The following is a 16637-nucleotide window of genomic DNA, read 5'->3' on the forward strand; positions in this document are numbered from 1 at the left end:
TTTTTGCCTTCCATCACTATTTTCTCAAAGACTGTTCATATTTTAATGAAAAAAAATTCCATGAGAGAAGACGACCTGCTGCTTTCAAAATTTCGAGAAACTTACATATCCATAATTCTAAAAACATAGCTGCTTTCTTCCAGAAACAGCACCACTTTTGTTTTTAGTTTGCGTGCGGCAGAGTAGCTCAGTTCCATTAATGTGAATAGAGTAAAGTTGTAATACAACATATATCTTGAGGACAGGTGTCACACTGTTTTTTTGCAGGAAAGCAACAATGTTTTTCAAATCCTTTCGAGAAGTTGTTTTCAGATGGTCAAGTTGTTTACTTGATCCCGACCAATCAGCTGTAGTCTGTTCAGCGTCCTAAAAGGAAGTGTTATGTTTTCCAGCAGTGCCACCACAGGCAAAATTAAGTATTACACTTCATGAAGTACATATATACTCATGCTAAGTCATATAATGTAAGACATACTCTTGTTTTGTAGGTCTCTTCTCGAGCTGATGACCTTGAATGTGACGCAATTCCCTAATAAGGGGCTTGTGGCATCACAGACAACCCCTTAAAACATGTTTTCTTGTAGATCTGATGATCTGCTAATGGGTCCAGCATCAGAAATCGGCAGCAAAACTGCTGCAGTGGCCAACCACAGGGCAATCATTCGGATGACTGATCATCCTTGTGTATGTTGTTTTGGCTCATGAGTGGAGGACCCCCTTAATAGGACATGCAAACTAGTTGTCTTTTGTGAAGAATTCTGTAATGGCAATCCCTGGTCATTGTACATATTTTCCCTATTATATAAAAGTATTATTCTTTTGCTCAACTTATTCAAGTTACGGCAAGCTGAGAGGCACTGGGGACAAATGGAGGCAGAATATTTAGGATACGTAGAGGATGATATATCATTGTGTGAGCAGGCAAGCATGGCAGGCTAGGTAATACTCAGTAATAGTGACATGTGACCACCCCTCTTATGTCAAATTAATTAGTTTTTGGAATTAACAACTATTACTGTATTATGAATGGAACAAGAGGGTAATGGATCTCCTGAACAGCTAATAAAACATTTGAAAGTTTGGGGTATCTCAAAAATAAACTTACAATGTAATGAGGAAATTAATATTAGACATGGATTTAATTCAATATCCTTGTATGGATTTAAAAAAAAAGCGAAAAACAAAAAGCGCAACCCAATGACCAATTTGTAAAACCGCCAGAGATTGTGACCATTAATTTCCAGCAGTAATTTCACACAAAACCTTATTTATCCTTCTCGTATTTGGCAGAATACCAAATCCTTTCACAAAAGATTCAGTTGAATACCTATCTTATTATGTACACTAATTTGCATCTTAAAGTTAGCCAGAGGAGCCCTAGACGAGAGACGCTATAACATCTGATATTTAGAGCAGTTACTCTGGTAAAGGGAGATCACGATTCAGATCCATTCGTGCACATCGTATTGTTTAGGCCATAAATGGCTATTCTCTACAATTATGTAAATACAATCTGAGCCCATAGACTCTGCTGCTCCGGCTAACAGGGGCCGAGTAGACACCAGCACTTTGCTTTTCTTTTCTCATTTATATTTTTTAGCTTTCTGTTAAAGAAACACTCCCAGATGTTGGAACTAAAAGCCGCATGGCTGTAGAGTGCCATTGTATACGCTGCCCTCTTGTTAATATTCTATAGGTTAAATACTTTGCTATACTATAAAAGTTTGCAATTCATGGGTGGAGTTACTATACATGCATTACAGGGCAGAGCTACAATATATAAACAGTAGATGCTGGTCTGCCCTAATTTACTCATTTAGCGGGACATTTATGAAGTCATTACAGTGCTGCCGCGATTCATACTGTTTCTTAAGTCCGATACATCATGTCATATAAGGGAAACAGCCCATGATAGGCTTTCACTGTCCGTGTTGTCCGTGTTTTATGGGCAGAACACGGAATGTGAAAATGCAGCTTAACTGTCACTACTGGATCAGCTGTGAATTTTTCTTGCCATTCGGAACTTAGGGTATCCATGATAATGAACTGCCCACTAACGAGACTGTGTGTGACCTCCATTAAATCAGAAAAGAAGCCGCACACTTTTGCATCACAACGCAGTTCATTGTCATGGATACCCAGGATTACAAGACTAATTCACCGCTGATCCATCAGGCACCGCCTGTGGTGAGAGGTACCCTTTTAAGATTTATGCATAATACAGTAATATCAATTCACCGGAATATGTAAGCGGGTCCCACAATGTTTTCTGATGTCCTTGATGATGTAATTGCTCAGGTGGCTTAGGTAAGTGGGACATAGTTCTACATGTATGCTCTAGGCCATATCCATATTTAATCTGTCCTTGGCTGTGCTCTAGGTATCTAGGGCCAAAATGAAATACATTTTCTATCTGGTCTGGAAGTTGTTGGCTATTGTCCAAAAATTAATACTGTACATTGTTCCTGTTCTATCCGCCAGCTAATAATTGGTGCTGTGCTAATTACAGGAGCCTGTGGCTTCAGACAATGACAATGTGCACCGTGTAGAAGGGAAACTTTTATAATTATCAAACTGCATAATGAGCCATTTAAGCTCCATACTCGCCCCCCCCCCCCCCCCCCCCCCACCGAATGAACAATTAATTACAGAAAGTTGGGGACAACTTTGTTTCTTACGATACCACATGCATATTTAACAAGGGATGAGCTGACGTACAGGCTAAGAGGAGTTCAAAGGGAGAGTAAACTTCTCTATTATTACAATGTGATGCAGTACGCTGTTTGATTTCTTATCCCGACTGTCATAAGGTTGTCTGGATTAAAACGTTTTGCCAAAAGCATTGTTCTCACTTGAGAACAAAGATTCAAGCATGATGACATTTAACATGCCCAATCCTCCTTCCCTCCCAACATCTGGTGAATGATCCTCAGACAGAAACCTAATATACATTGGATAGTCATATGGTCTTTTGCGTTTGGCCACCTTTAGTTTTTGAGCATGTTAAGACTCCTGTTTCATGTCGAAGTCATATTCATTTCCAGAAATTAAATAGGTTTTCTCTGGACTTTCTGTAAACCCCTACACCACTTGCACCACTCTCTAAATGACTGTTTTTTTTAGGATTAGCACCCAAACCCCCACATATTAAAAAAAAAGTCATTATGACATCAACAGTGGTTTTGTAAAAGGATTGGTACCTTTAAGTTATCATCCACACTAGATTTGAGCAAATCTTGAGAAGGCTCTGGCCCATCTGAGCCCACAAGTGGCTAGGGCTGTATCCATATCATTCAGGACTCACTAGGGCTGTATCCAACTTCTGCAGCCACAGGTGCATCAAATGCATCATTCTTGGGTTCAGATGGACCGGAGCGTGCTCGAGATTCGCTCATCTATAATTCGCTCCCCTTATGCTATAATTAGTGGGAGCAATGTATCAATGGAGACTCTTGAATGAGTACTTCATTAGAATTCTTTTCACTGATCTCCCTGAGCTCAGGGATTGCTGTGTTTTGTTGGACTACATTTTATTGCCAGAATCTTGCTCCACACTGAGGGCCAATACCCCGAAACCGCTGTCTGTGGTTGGATGTTTGGCTTTGGTATTTCCCTTATGTCGCAAAACTTGCAACTGAGTTAGGCTTTGACGCAAAAGGGGCCTACCTGGTATTTCCCTATTTGTGTCCCAGTACTCGCATCCGAGTGGGACTTAAGTGGCAGGGTGGTTTGGTGATCTCCCCACTGGGAGTCACCCCTTGGCACCAGGTTTTCCTTCCTTGGAGGTATATATGGCCATTAATGTGTTTTGAGACTTGCAACTGAGGCTCCATGGTTGAAAAGATAAGTATCAGGAACCCTGAACTTTAACACAGCAATCCTTTGTTCTAATTGGAGGTAAAGGGATAAACTGTATTTAGAAAGTACATATAAATTGAATACATGTGCATATTCACCTGCTGTGAGGTGGAGGGGGGAAAAAATCTATAGATTTTAGCTATGAGAAGTCACACAGCACCATAGTAGAGAAGGTAAAAGAACATTGCTAGAATCCTATCTTTAAGTAATTGAAAAGGCATTCGATTTGGAGATTCTACAGTCACCGCCTCTCTTCTAGTATAAGAGTGTATGCGAGTGTAACATGTGACACATAGTTTTTTTTTTTGTTTTTGTTTTTGTGGTAGACCCCCCCCCCCCCCCAAAAAAAAAAAAAAAAAAAAGAGGGGAAAAAAAAAATCATCTGTCCATCTCTATATACTGCCTTCTCATTGACTGTACATAGTGAAGATCTGCCAGGTTTGATCTGCTTTTTGCATAACTAATAAGAAATTTAGATAAATATTTTCATACTTGAGGTATACCTAGACATTAAGCAATGCCACTATAATAAGATGCAAAACCCAATATATAAATAGATAACTTTTTATTATACTCGGGTGCCTTTTAATTTTTTTTGTACCTTGATTAATTTCTTGTTTTGTTTTTCTATGTTGAGCTGTATATAAATATTTATAATTGTTTGTTTCAAATTTATTTTCCCAGGCATTAGTTGGAGATAAGACTTTGGCTTTCTGGTTGATGGATGCTGAGATGTACTCAAACATGAGTGTGATGAGTCCATTAACCCCGGTGATTGATCGTGGAATTCAACTTCATAAAATGATCCGACTGTTAACACATGCTCTTGGAGGGGAAGGATACCTTAATTTTATTGGTAGGTACAGGTATGTGGTGGGGTTTGCTAAAGCTTCTGAACGGTATACATATTGCTCTTTTTTTCTGTGTATTACTCAGCTGCTTAGCCTTGGTTATCGGTAGAATGTATAGTTGAAGCAAGGAAGTCCTAGGGAATTGAGTAACTTGAATATATACAGCATTAGACAGATATATGATCCATCAAGTTTTAAACTTGGTGTTGAATATGTCCATCTCAGGTATTTTGGGATGAGCACTACTTCTGCCTTCTAGCTGAATTGGCTAGGTAGACTACACATTTAGATGAAGTTTCTGACTGTCTTCAATCTTGAAGAAAAGCAACTCCTGGATTTACTAAGGGCATGTAGAAACAGGATTAGATACCCTCATAATGTCCTGTCCCTGTACCTAAAATCTGGTAACAAAAAAATAAGACACATGTACTTCTTGCTAACTTAACTCCTTAGACCTAGAATATGCTGGATTTTCTTAATCTCCAATGGCATAGGCAGATGCCAACATTCGTGTGCCATCATGATTACTCTCAGAACAGGAAGGTGCAATCCAGAGAAGTATGTAAGTGACCATGCATACACTGTACTGTGAGTGTATCTCTGATCATTGCAGCAAATGTGTATGGCATCTATGAAGTGAGTGATGTATACACCACCACTCACAAAGTATAGTGTATGTTCGTTGGCCCAAGTGCCTTTGCAATAAAATTGTATTTTTACTTTTTTATACCTTTTATAAAGCTGAACTTCTTAAAAGACGTTTCCATCTGGTGGTAAATTTCTTGCCCCATTTGTCTTAAAAAAAAATAAAAATAAGAAATACTCTAAAAAGTAAATAGTATGTGCAGAAAGTTAGAAGACCCAAAATGCTTCCGGGGGAAGGAGTTGAAAAGAATACATAATCAGAAAATGACCTACTGTTTAAATCAACTTTTTATGTTTAACATATTTAAAAATAAAATGGTGGTACTTTTTCTTTTACTATACTGTAGTATAAGATAATCCTGAAATCTTGTTTCCATTCTAACCACTAAGACTAAATCTAAGCTGATACTTCCTATCCTGTTTGTGAAGATGAGGAAGAGACTACTGGAAAGTGGGGAGTGGCTAAGCTGCTCTAGTCTTAAAGTGTACCTGTCATTTGGGAAAACTTTTCGCGTGTCGTAGGGACATGTCAAAAGTCTTGATCGGTCCAGGTCTGAGTGTTCATATCCGCTCCAAGAATGAGCAGGAGCGAATGCGCTACAGAATTTCTTCTCCCCACTCCTTCACCCGATCAGTAAGGGTCTCAACACTCCGAGCCGGACCGATCAAAACTTTTGACATGTCTATATAAAGTGTCAAAAGTTTTCCCAAATGACAGTGACACTTTACGTAAGATCAGAGCAACTCAGCTGCTCCCCTGTAGAATGACAGTTGTACAAGTTACGGGGCATGTCTACAAACCTGTCCCATAGAAAGAATGAGATCTGGAGATGTTCATTGTGCCTATGTCCATCAGGCTTGCTGTAAAGCGTAGCACTGAATGCTGTTAAAAACAACTCAGGCAGGATAGCTGTGTCCATAATAATGTAATGTAATAAAATAAACAGATGAGAAAAAAAAATCATGTTTCAGTATGGGGCTTTAATCAGTAATAAAATCAAGTCACCGGGGACCCCTAAACTAAACACAGTAAATAAGGTTTCTTCTTCTTTTTTGCTGGGAATCGTATTTATATATACACACTATTAGATGCTGCTGGTATTTTGCCAATACAAGAGCCATGTCGAATCCATTTTAAGACTAGAACACCAAGGCATAGCTGGAAAATACAAAGCATGCTGTATTTAAAATAGTGGAACAACGCATTTCACATTCTGTAAGATGAAACCGTACAGTATTTCCATTTTGTCATTATTTTTATGGAAAGACTGACCTTGAAATGTAAGACACATGTACCTAACATTATTGAAGTTGTTTTATTGCTGATGCTGAGCCCATAGCCACGGGCATTTATTTCAAGGCTGCCTCGACTGCTAATTTCTCAGCTTTTTTTCCCCCTGTAATTTGCATTGTCTCGTGTTGTCGCTAAGCGGTCTGAATCTTAACTATTTATTTTGAAAATAAATGATACATTGTACACAGCGAGCGGAAATTCTTATTAACTTGCGCCTGCATTAAGCAAGGGAACTTGTAGCTGATGGGAAGCAGCAGGCAAAACAAATGTGTGCTACTTTACTGGCTTAATATTTGCTTATGGGTAAAAGCGTATGAAATGTTTTGCCTTCTTGGTAAAAGTCAATTTTCTTACATGTAACAAAGATGAATCACTTTTTTAATCCAGTTTCCTGTTTAAAGAACTTTAAGCTTCACAAAATATGATTAGTGATCTAGCCGGCTGCTACTTCCCGAAGTGCAGATTATAGATCCCTAGAGGCAAATACATATCCGGTTGGGTGTTCTTAAGAAAACATTAGAAATAAAATAATAAAAAAAAAAAAGACATAAAAATTGGTGGGCAAAAGTCAGAAGCAAGTAGATAGTTTTATGGTATTTTTAATAAATGGACAAAACAAATTGTATGAATATAGAACCTAATATTGAGGGCACTTAGGGGATTAGGAAATACCTTGTGTTGTATAGCTTTCAGCAATTTTCTATGTAGTGCATATGCAGTATAATATATAAAATAAAAAATAAAGCAGGGGCGCTCGCATGTGCGGTTAGATCCTTTTAAAGTAGTATTAAGAATCAAAACAGCTCTGTATTGCTCACCTGGATCAGTCGTGATGTTTGCTACGACTCAAAATACAGCGTGAAAGTAGATGGGAAGTTACGTTACAAGTGGATGGCTTCCAGAGGCTCACATTCCCTTCAGGATCCAAGAAAAGAAAAGAGTCCAACAGAAAGTGAACAGTAACTCTTTTATTGGTGAAATTGACAACACGTTTCAAGGGACTTATTGCTGCCCTTTTAATCAGGACCTGACTGGTATGAGCGTCTCTGGAAGCCATCCATTTGTCTACTTCCGTCCTGTTGATATGCAGTATAATATCTGCATACATATACACACTAGTTCAATACTTTTTAGTTTGTAATACATTTAGACATCAAGAGTTTTGTAGATACCATTTTGCACAAAAACATTTGTTTGATTTTGCAGGTCGATCTGTTGATTTAAAGGGGAACTTTCAGCAGGTTAGAGAAAGAGGAAAGTTAGGGAAGGAGGAAGTTATGTCTCTTGCATTCCTTCTCGACACCATTCCCATGCTGTTTGCAATGTAATCCATGGTCCAGAGCACCGTAAGGAGCACTGCCGTGCCCACAGAGTGCTGATCCGGCCCCCTCCATTGATTATCACTAGAAGGAACAGGCCAGATAGTGCCATGGAGCTGGGGTGGTGCTCCTAACGAGGATTACACTGACAGCACAGGTTATATTGCCGAGGAGGAAGGTAAGAGACATTTATCGATCTATCTGTCTATCTATGGGATCAATCAGCAGGAAAGATACGTCTAACCTGCTGATAGTTCCTCTTTAACAGAGAACACAGCTTTTATTGCACTTTTCATAAGTTAGTTACCAATTTTTATGCTGATCTTTGCTGAACCAGGGAAGTGAAGTGTCCTGGCTTGTCAGCAGAACACCGCCTACAATCTCCCATTTGCTTTTGATTGACAGCTGCAATGCACTTTTGCTGGGTAGGACATAGTTTGATGCTTTTTGTAGTATAGGCTGAAGTTAAAATTGCAAGCATATGCAGCCCCAACTGTAAGCGTAACTGTCATTTCAATGTCATTTTTCAGAAAACATTAAATATCAACAGTACATGCGATTTTAAGAAACTAAAACTTTGTAGAAGGTAGGGGTCGAGAGAAGTGAGTGAGTATGGCGGAGAGAAATATCAGTTTTGTACAGCATATCACCCTGCAATCTTCTATCACCAAGTTTCCTACATAATCGTTGACCTTTCTGACCTCTGAATTCAGCCTTTTCGGTGCCCAGACAGTCTGCAAACAGATGAGCTTTTTCTCTCTTATTCCTGCTCACTCATCTCCCTTGGCCCCTCCCCCCTCCATAGGTTATAATGGACACAGCAGAACCTGGCTTCACTTGCTTGTCTGTAATGAAGACAAATTTGCCTGATAATTCACAGAAAAGAAGTCTGATCTACAGTAGCTTGGGTCAGATCATGTTTAGAGGCACAGTACTGGTCTTGGTTAGAGCTGAAATGTAGTTTTGTTGATGCAAGACATTACTGGACCAGGGTAATGTCCTAGCTTCTCACTTACAGACACACCCCGACACCTTCCTTCTGCTCTTCATTCACAGCTCCAAAGGTTCCTGTTGGTAAGGATGTAGTATTGTGGAGGAGACCACTAGAGCTGTCAATCAAGAGTATAGGGGTGTGGTTGGGAAAAGTTCACATCTGAGAAGGAAATCTCTAGTTCAGGAACTCATTAGGATATGGCATCTTGTCTTAGTATTAGCAAAAATGTAAATAAATGTGATTCTTCAGGGCCCGTTTAACCCCTTCAAGACCATGCCTATTGATGCACGGCTATCCGGGCCAAATTATTGCAGTGATTTGTTTTACAACCTCTTTTTTAGTTTTCCGAGATCTGTGTTGACAGGAGGAGTGCTGTTTCATTACATTTTTATGATGAAACATTCTGGATAGCCTTGCTTAAAAAAAACAAAACAAACTTTCTGAAAGCCCCGTTTTTTTAACCATGTTGTCTCCTGACACTGTGCATCTTGTTTTCCCATCCTTCTGCTTCCCTTCAATGCACTTTTCTACTCTCTGTATCCCGTCTTGAACCTGCGCCACTATAAGACTACATCTCCCTGACGCTGTGCATGGTCTTGGCGTCTTCTTTCAATGCCAGGTAACCCACTTGATCCCTGGCAATTCTCTACCCCCAGTGAGATGTGCATTCTCAATCTGTGCTTAGCAAACATAGCTTTGTGTACTAAGCACGGAAGTTCCAGGGACTCAAAATGGTCCTAAAAACGCATACAACTCGCATTGGTGCTGGAAATACTGCCCCACTATTGTTTTCTGATCGGCAAAGACATACTAGTAAGGCAAAGGGGTTAAGTGAACCAGAAAGCCAGTCACTAATAGGGGCATGTGCTAATAGATGCACAAACACCCCTAGAGAACTAGTACAAAGTTTACTGATCTCATTTCCTCTCCTTTTATCATGCTCAGAACACTAGACATGCAAGGATCTAAAGTATCCCACAAAGTAACGCTAAATTTCAGAGTTACAGGAGACTGATCACCTCCACAGAGATGATGGGCCATTTTCTTTGCAGAGAGGGTCCAGAACTCATAAACCTAGTGTCTGTATACATTTACTAAAATAAAGTTTCACTTTAAGGAAATCAGGGCTTACAGTTTAACCTGTAGTTTGTGTTAGCAGAGTATGTTTCGAGCTGTATTATCAGTGCTTTTTAATTCTGATATGTAACTTCATATTTATTTATTTTTTCAATAAAAAGTTATTATTGCAATAACTCCACGGTAATTGCTACGGTCTGCTAAAGATCATCCCTTAAAACAATAAATAAAATGTTCATTTTCAGATATTTTTGTTATTCATTAGCACCCTATTGTTTTAAATCCCATTAATTGTTCTCCCTGTCTCTTTGTCATTTTATAGTTTTAGAAGAAACAACTTAAAATTAATTACAGGAACACAAATCTCAGTGGTATGTCCTCATACTTACCTCCACATTATCCATGCTTCACATGTTGCTGTTACAGAGGAAATGTGAGGATAAAAGCTTTGCTATTTCTCTGTGGAGTTACTTAATTATCTTTTGCATTGTTTTAATCTATTGTTACGTCGCTTATGTGCCTGGAGTATGATTAAAGTTGAAATTTTTAAATCAGGATAACTGTGATATTGCAAAAAGTTTTCATTTTCTTTTGAGAAACTGCTGTTTTATTTTCGGAGAGAGAGCAAAGTGGTGTGGAGTTTGGCATCTTTTTCTTGTTACAGTTGAATGTTCAGTACAAAGGAGAGAGGGATCTTAGTAATGCTCGGGCACAGGATGAGACATTTGTCCTTTCACTCCTGTTAATGTGGTGTTAGAGGCCGATGTCAAAGTTTAAACTACAGACACAGTAGCTGAATGGGAATGTGTCACTAGACAGATTATCTGTTATTAGAGATGAGCGAACCTGGAGCATGCTCGAGTCCATCCGAACCCGAACTTTCGGCATTTGATTAGCGGTGGCTGCTGAACTTGGATAAAGCCCTAAGGCTATATGGAAAACATGGATATAGTCATTGGCTGTATCCATGTTTTCCAGACAACCTTAGTGCTTTATTCAACTTCAGCAGCCACCGCTAATCAAATACCGAACGTTCGGGTTGGACTTGAGCATGCTCAAGGTTCGCTCATCTCTATCTGTTATTTAACCCTGTAAAGGAGAACTCCAGCCTCTGTTTTTTTTTTTTTTTTTTTTTTTTTTTTTTTTAAACAAAGGGTATTAACTTACCTCTCCCTGTGCCTCTTCAGTGCTCCAGAATCTCCGTAGCTGCAGAATGCACAACCCGGCTCATGGACTGACCGCTTAGCCAATCAGTGAATGGAGAGGGCGGCCACTTCAGTCACTGATTGGCTGAGCGGGCTCTCCATCAGCCAGGTTGAGCATTTTCCCAAGTCGTGACGTCATCACAACTCGGGGGGAAATGTCTTCCAGTGGGGGTTCTGGGGCCAGTCACAGGGCGCATCCCGGGCTCAAGGGAATAGTAAGGATTTCTCCTTTAGGATAGCTTCAGACGTAAAAGATCTGCAGTGGATTTTACTCTGCAAATTCACAGCGAAATTCACTGTGGATCCCTTGCCATTTATTTTGTATGAGAATACATACTCGCAGCAGGATTGACATCCTTGCTGGGAACCCCCGAAGCAAGCCTAGAGCGTGGAGCCGGTACAGTATGCTTCGGGTTGGGGGGTTAATGGGTGGCATTTCTCATTCAAGTATGCAGCGTACAATCCACTTTAGATCTGTTACCTTTGAAGCTAACCTAAAGAACACAATGGATTATGGTCTTAAGGACGAGGCCAATAACGCTTATATTGTTAAATCTATGTGGCTGTTTGTGGCCTCAATTTTAGCGCCACAATCTCTAGTTTTCATCGGTACAATATTTGTATAGATTGTATAGTTATCATTGCTTTTTATTAATATATATATATATATATCTTAGATATATAATGAACTGGCTGGATAATGAATATAAAAATAGTAGGGCTGATTCTGTTAAACATATACAGTGACTGTACAGTTTTATCCGAATGCATGCACTTGAACCTTTAACAAATCAAATCCCATTTATTTGAGTGGGACACGCTGTAATAAAATAATTGGCTCATTGGCTTGTATAGATAGATGGTATGTGCAGTAACGTGAATACGCATATATCCCTTCCATAGAAACTTTTATCCAAACCAAATCATTTTATTCAGTTTATCAAATGACTTGAGTTATAAAAATGAATTATACGCCATTCTTGACAGTCCTGGGTTCTTGCCTATGTCTAGCTTTCATTTTGCCATGTACAGCAGTTTAATCATCTTCAGATCCTTGCACATATAAAAAGTAGATGTTCTCTGGGACTGTCCAGAGAGCAAGTCTTAAATTTTGATGTATCTATGAAATATATATAACTTCCATCCATCAAAGGTGTATATAAAATAAGGAGACACCGAATCTATAAATAAAATCTCCAATTATATAGATGTCCTTGTCTTTTTGCCCTATTTTAATTGAGATATCCACAGGAATTTTAGGTTTCAGATAAAGGAGAGTGCCAGGCTTATGGGAGTTTTTATTTAGGTTTTAGGCAATCACTGATAGCATGTCTGTATGGTCAGGTATAGTATAGTAGGTCTGTACATCATTGTATTACTAGTTTTAGGGGTTTCATTCCTGTGGCTATAAAATTTGAGTCCAATCAGAACATGGTCTATTCCCAATGCCATTGCCGTTACAGGAAAACATTAAGAGGCATGACTTTGGAGAACAACAAATTTAAACGCTCTCAGATCCAGGTAGATGGCTGCTATTTGGAGTGCACAACAAATACAGTAATTTTATATTTTCAGACTATTGTTCCCTACTGGTGTTGGAGTAGCCAGTCAGTGACCTCCAGAGCGGATTTCAGGTTCTCCTCTATAATCCTCTGATCATGGGCGTCAATCACATTATTCCAGTCCCAATGTACGTGATGTCCCTGTTGTCTTGCCTGCTAGCCCGCCCACTGCCTTCTTCAGCCCTCACGCTATGAAACTGTGATGTGACAGTGTTACTAAACTTATTAACTTTTGTTAATAAATGGGATTCAAAACATGACAGTAGCGTGAAGGTACCACAACAGTATGTGCTGCTGTTCAGAGGGCAGGTATTCAGCGTGGCACATGCGTCAATGTTTCAGAACAGTCTATGCACTGTTACAGAGAGGCATGTGGATGGGAGAAAATGAACAGTGTGAACACAGTCTGAACCCTGAAGGATGCAGAATGCTATTTCTAGTGATAGATCCAACTTGTCAATGGGGGATAAGCAGGGAGGGGATGTAGACATCCAGGAGAAGTAGTGGTGTGGGAGTAAGCAGGGCCGGGCCTTCAGGGAACTGCTGCCACTCTTTCTCAACAAAATGCTTGGGCACAGTGAGTAGCTTGGGGAGATGCAAGAAAGATTCCCTTTCTCTTATTCGCTACGTTCCTGATCAGGTAGGGCAGGCACCAAGTAGAGGGAGGTCTAGGGTATGGATGGCTCATTGACACTGCTCCTATGTATTAAAAAATAGTTTTTTTTTTGTTTTTTTTTCTTTTTGAAAGAATGGCACCAGGAGCTATCTGGACCCTCGAACCACTGAATGACCGCAGCAATGCAGCAAATTTGGGGGGTCGGGTGCCTTTAGGTTTGCTTTAATGTCCTGGATCACCCATTCATAGCTTTGTCACGAGATATTTTTTTTTTTTTTTTTTTTAATGATTATGGATGATAGTAAAAATAAAAGAAACCATACTTAACTTCCCTGATCCCCTGCAGTTACAGTTCTAACATCTCCCAACTCCCAACACACACCACTTTATTGTGGTTCCTCTCACACATTGTCCCCACAGAAATTGCCCAGTGTTTGGCTGAGCAGATTTGTTTGTTTTTCCCCTTGGCCTGGAATACCTTTAAAATATGTGAGAGTGGATATTTCTGTCTGCAATTCTTCTTCACATCAGTGATCCTGGCCACACAACATCAGATGTATTGATCAGTAGGTGTATGGTAGTCATATACCATATCTCTCTTTAGTGGTAAAGCTCCTTTTAACACATGGGTGTCAAACTCTGGCCCTCCAGCTGTTACAAAACTACAACTCCCATCATTGCTTTGGCTGTCCAGGCATGATGGGAATTGTAGTTTTGCAACAGCTGGAGGGCCTGAGTTTGACACCTTTGTTTTAACCGTAAGAAGTAAGTTTTTGTGATGCTGATTTAATGTATTTTTAACACTTGTGCACGTTGTTATTCTAAATGTAGGTAATGAATTTGGCCATCCAGAATGGTTGGATTTCCCAAGAAAAGGAAATAATGAAAGTTTTCATTACGCCAGGAGACAGTTTCATCTGGTTGATGATCAAATTCTGCGCTACCGATTTCTTTACGCTTTTGATCGAGACATGAATAGATTAGAGGAAAAGTTTCCCTGGCTGTCATCTCCTCCGGTAAGTGCTGCACAAAAATGTAATTTAATATTTTTTAATTTTCTTGTCATGTACCTTTTATATCTCATTTTATAGATGTACATTTGTCATTCTGTATATTGATTTACTGGATGGCGTGGATTATAGAGACTGTAGGTTTTAGTAATTAAACCCTGGTACATATACGTATTCTTTGTTTCTAATCTCTGTATATATTTTTTTCCAGTTTATTTGTACATGGTTATAGGGCAGCCAGCTAGCTTTAGCTGATATTAGAGAATTTCATTACAGCAACCACAGGGACCATAGTAGGAACCTGAAATGTTAAACATCTTCAACTGTCAGTATAAAGTGTATTAGGGCTTCCCGAGTTTCCGCCAACAATTATATTAGAGGCGACAGGTTGGGCATGATGGAATTTCACTGCCCAACCCCTTTGCTCTCTAAGAGATAGGCCACCACCAGGCCAGTCTGGCTGTGGTCTTCCCCTCCCCATACACAGGCCCTACAGTTATCAAAGGTATATGGCCACCTTTAGGGTGGGTTCACATTGAGGAATTCTCGCGGATAAACTCGGAACTCGCGGAATTTCTATGGCTGTACGTGCTCACCGACGCGCGCCTTTCCGCTGGCTCCATAGACACCATTCTATGGGCCGGCTGATTCCGCATCTTGCCGAAAGAATTGACATGTCACTTCTTTCGACGGAATGTGGAATCAGCCGACACGTGGACAGCCGACGGAATTCCGCGGCGTTTATCCACGAGAATTCCGTAGTGTGAACCCACCCTCAGAGAGGACAACTTTTAGAGATATTTAGACATTCTCTTTGACCTGTGGCATTCTCTGGCGAGGTCATTCTGATGTGAATGTAAGAAGTACATCATCTTTTGTGAGTGGTGGATCCTGTGTAGTTTGCCTCCAGCTTTATAATAGAGATGTTACATTTTATTTTAATCCTCTGATACTCTGCGATGACTACTAAATATTGAGCAACCTATCGGGATGCTCAGTGGCCATGGTGAAAACTGCAAGATTGTTTTAAAGTAATGTTCCCACCCCTATTAGGATACGTGCACCCTACGGGCGGCGTAATAGGATAGAGTCTATGGAACGGGTGGAAATGTGCGCGAGCGCCAGAGTCCGCGAACGGGTGCGAGCTGCGGAATTCCGCAACAGGTTTTCCATCACTATTCCGTAGTGTGCGTGTACCCTAAAAATGTATATAGACATAATGGGGGAGCTTTATCAACCATGAAGAAAGAAGAATGTCTGGCTCCAGATATCCAGTCCCATATCAAGTATCTTGGTATCAAGTTTAAGGGCATGTGGCCCCAAACATTTCGATCCTTTGGACTAGCAGTTTCTGTTTCATCTTAAAATAAAGTTTGCTTTTATAGGACTGGATATCTGGAGCCGGACATTCTTCTTTCCTCGTCTCTGCATTTGCTGTGTTCCATACAGCTGCCCCGTGCACTATCCAGGTTTCCCAGCGGAGGTTCAGTGAGCTGCTTTACTTTTACTCCATTTATCAAACGTAGTAAAGTGAAACTGGCTCAGTTGCCCCTAGCAACCAATCTAGATTCCACTTTTCATTCCTCACAGACTCTTTACACCGTGTTTGATAAATCTCCCCCAATGTTCCTGGGTAGAGTGAATAGGGGAAAAAAGGGTTCTCAGGAGCAAGACACACCATCTGAGCCATTCACTTGCCATTATGGGACACCACTGGTTGGCTGAGGCAACAGGTCCTGCTTCAGATCATGTGTATTCCTATTTCAGCATGTTATCCCCTATACATAACATTGGAGATAACAAGCTAACCCTGCGCTCCCTAAACTCGCAGAACTTTTGATGGCCCCATAGTCCATTAACGGAGATCAAGCAGAGGTGGCTTTGCAGGCCCGGTGAACTGCATTGTAGGGCAGTTGCATCCCTATTCTCAGCAATAGTGGGCGTCTAGATGGTCAGACCTCTAGCAAGCTGAGATGGGATACCCCTTTAAGTGTATGCTCCAAGACTCTATGGGGGAGATTTATCAAACATGGTGTAAAGTGAAGCTGGCTCAGTTGCCCCTAGCAACCAATCAGATTCCACCTTTCATTTTCCAAAGAGTCTGTGAGAAATGAAAGGTGGAATCTGATTGGTTGCTAGGGGCAACTGAGCCAGTTTCACTTAACACCATGTCTGATAAATCCCCCCGTGTGAGAATGCTTATTAT

The 16637-nt window shown here is 40.2% G+C and overlaps 1 protein-coding gene across 1 annotated transcript in view; it reads left to right on the forward strand.

The window, feature by feature from the left end:
* GBE1 (1,4-alpha-glucan branching enzyme 1) overlaps positions 1 to 16637 on the forward strand; it is a 140014-nt gene that overhangs the window by 109654 nt on the left and 13723 nt on the right. The window contains exons 13-14 of the mRNA XM_069944615.1: positions 4543 to 4714; positions 14253 to 14437. Of these exons, the coding sequence (XP_069800716.1) occupies positions 4543 to 4714; positions 14253 to 14437 (357 nt within the window). The remainder of the gene's footprint in view (positions 1 to 4542; positions 4715 to 14252; positions 14438 to 16637) is intronic.

This window comes from Dendropsophus ebraccatus, chromosome 11 (assembly GCF_027789765.1).
Source record: "Dendropsophus ebraccatus isolate aDenEbr1 chromosome 11, aDenEbr1.pat, whole genome shotgun sequence".
Lineage (NCBI taxonomy): Eukaryota > Metazoa > Chordata > Amphibia > Anura > Hylidae > Dendropsophus > Dendropsophus ebraccatus.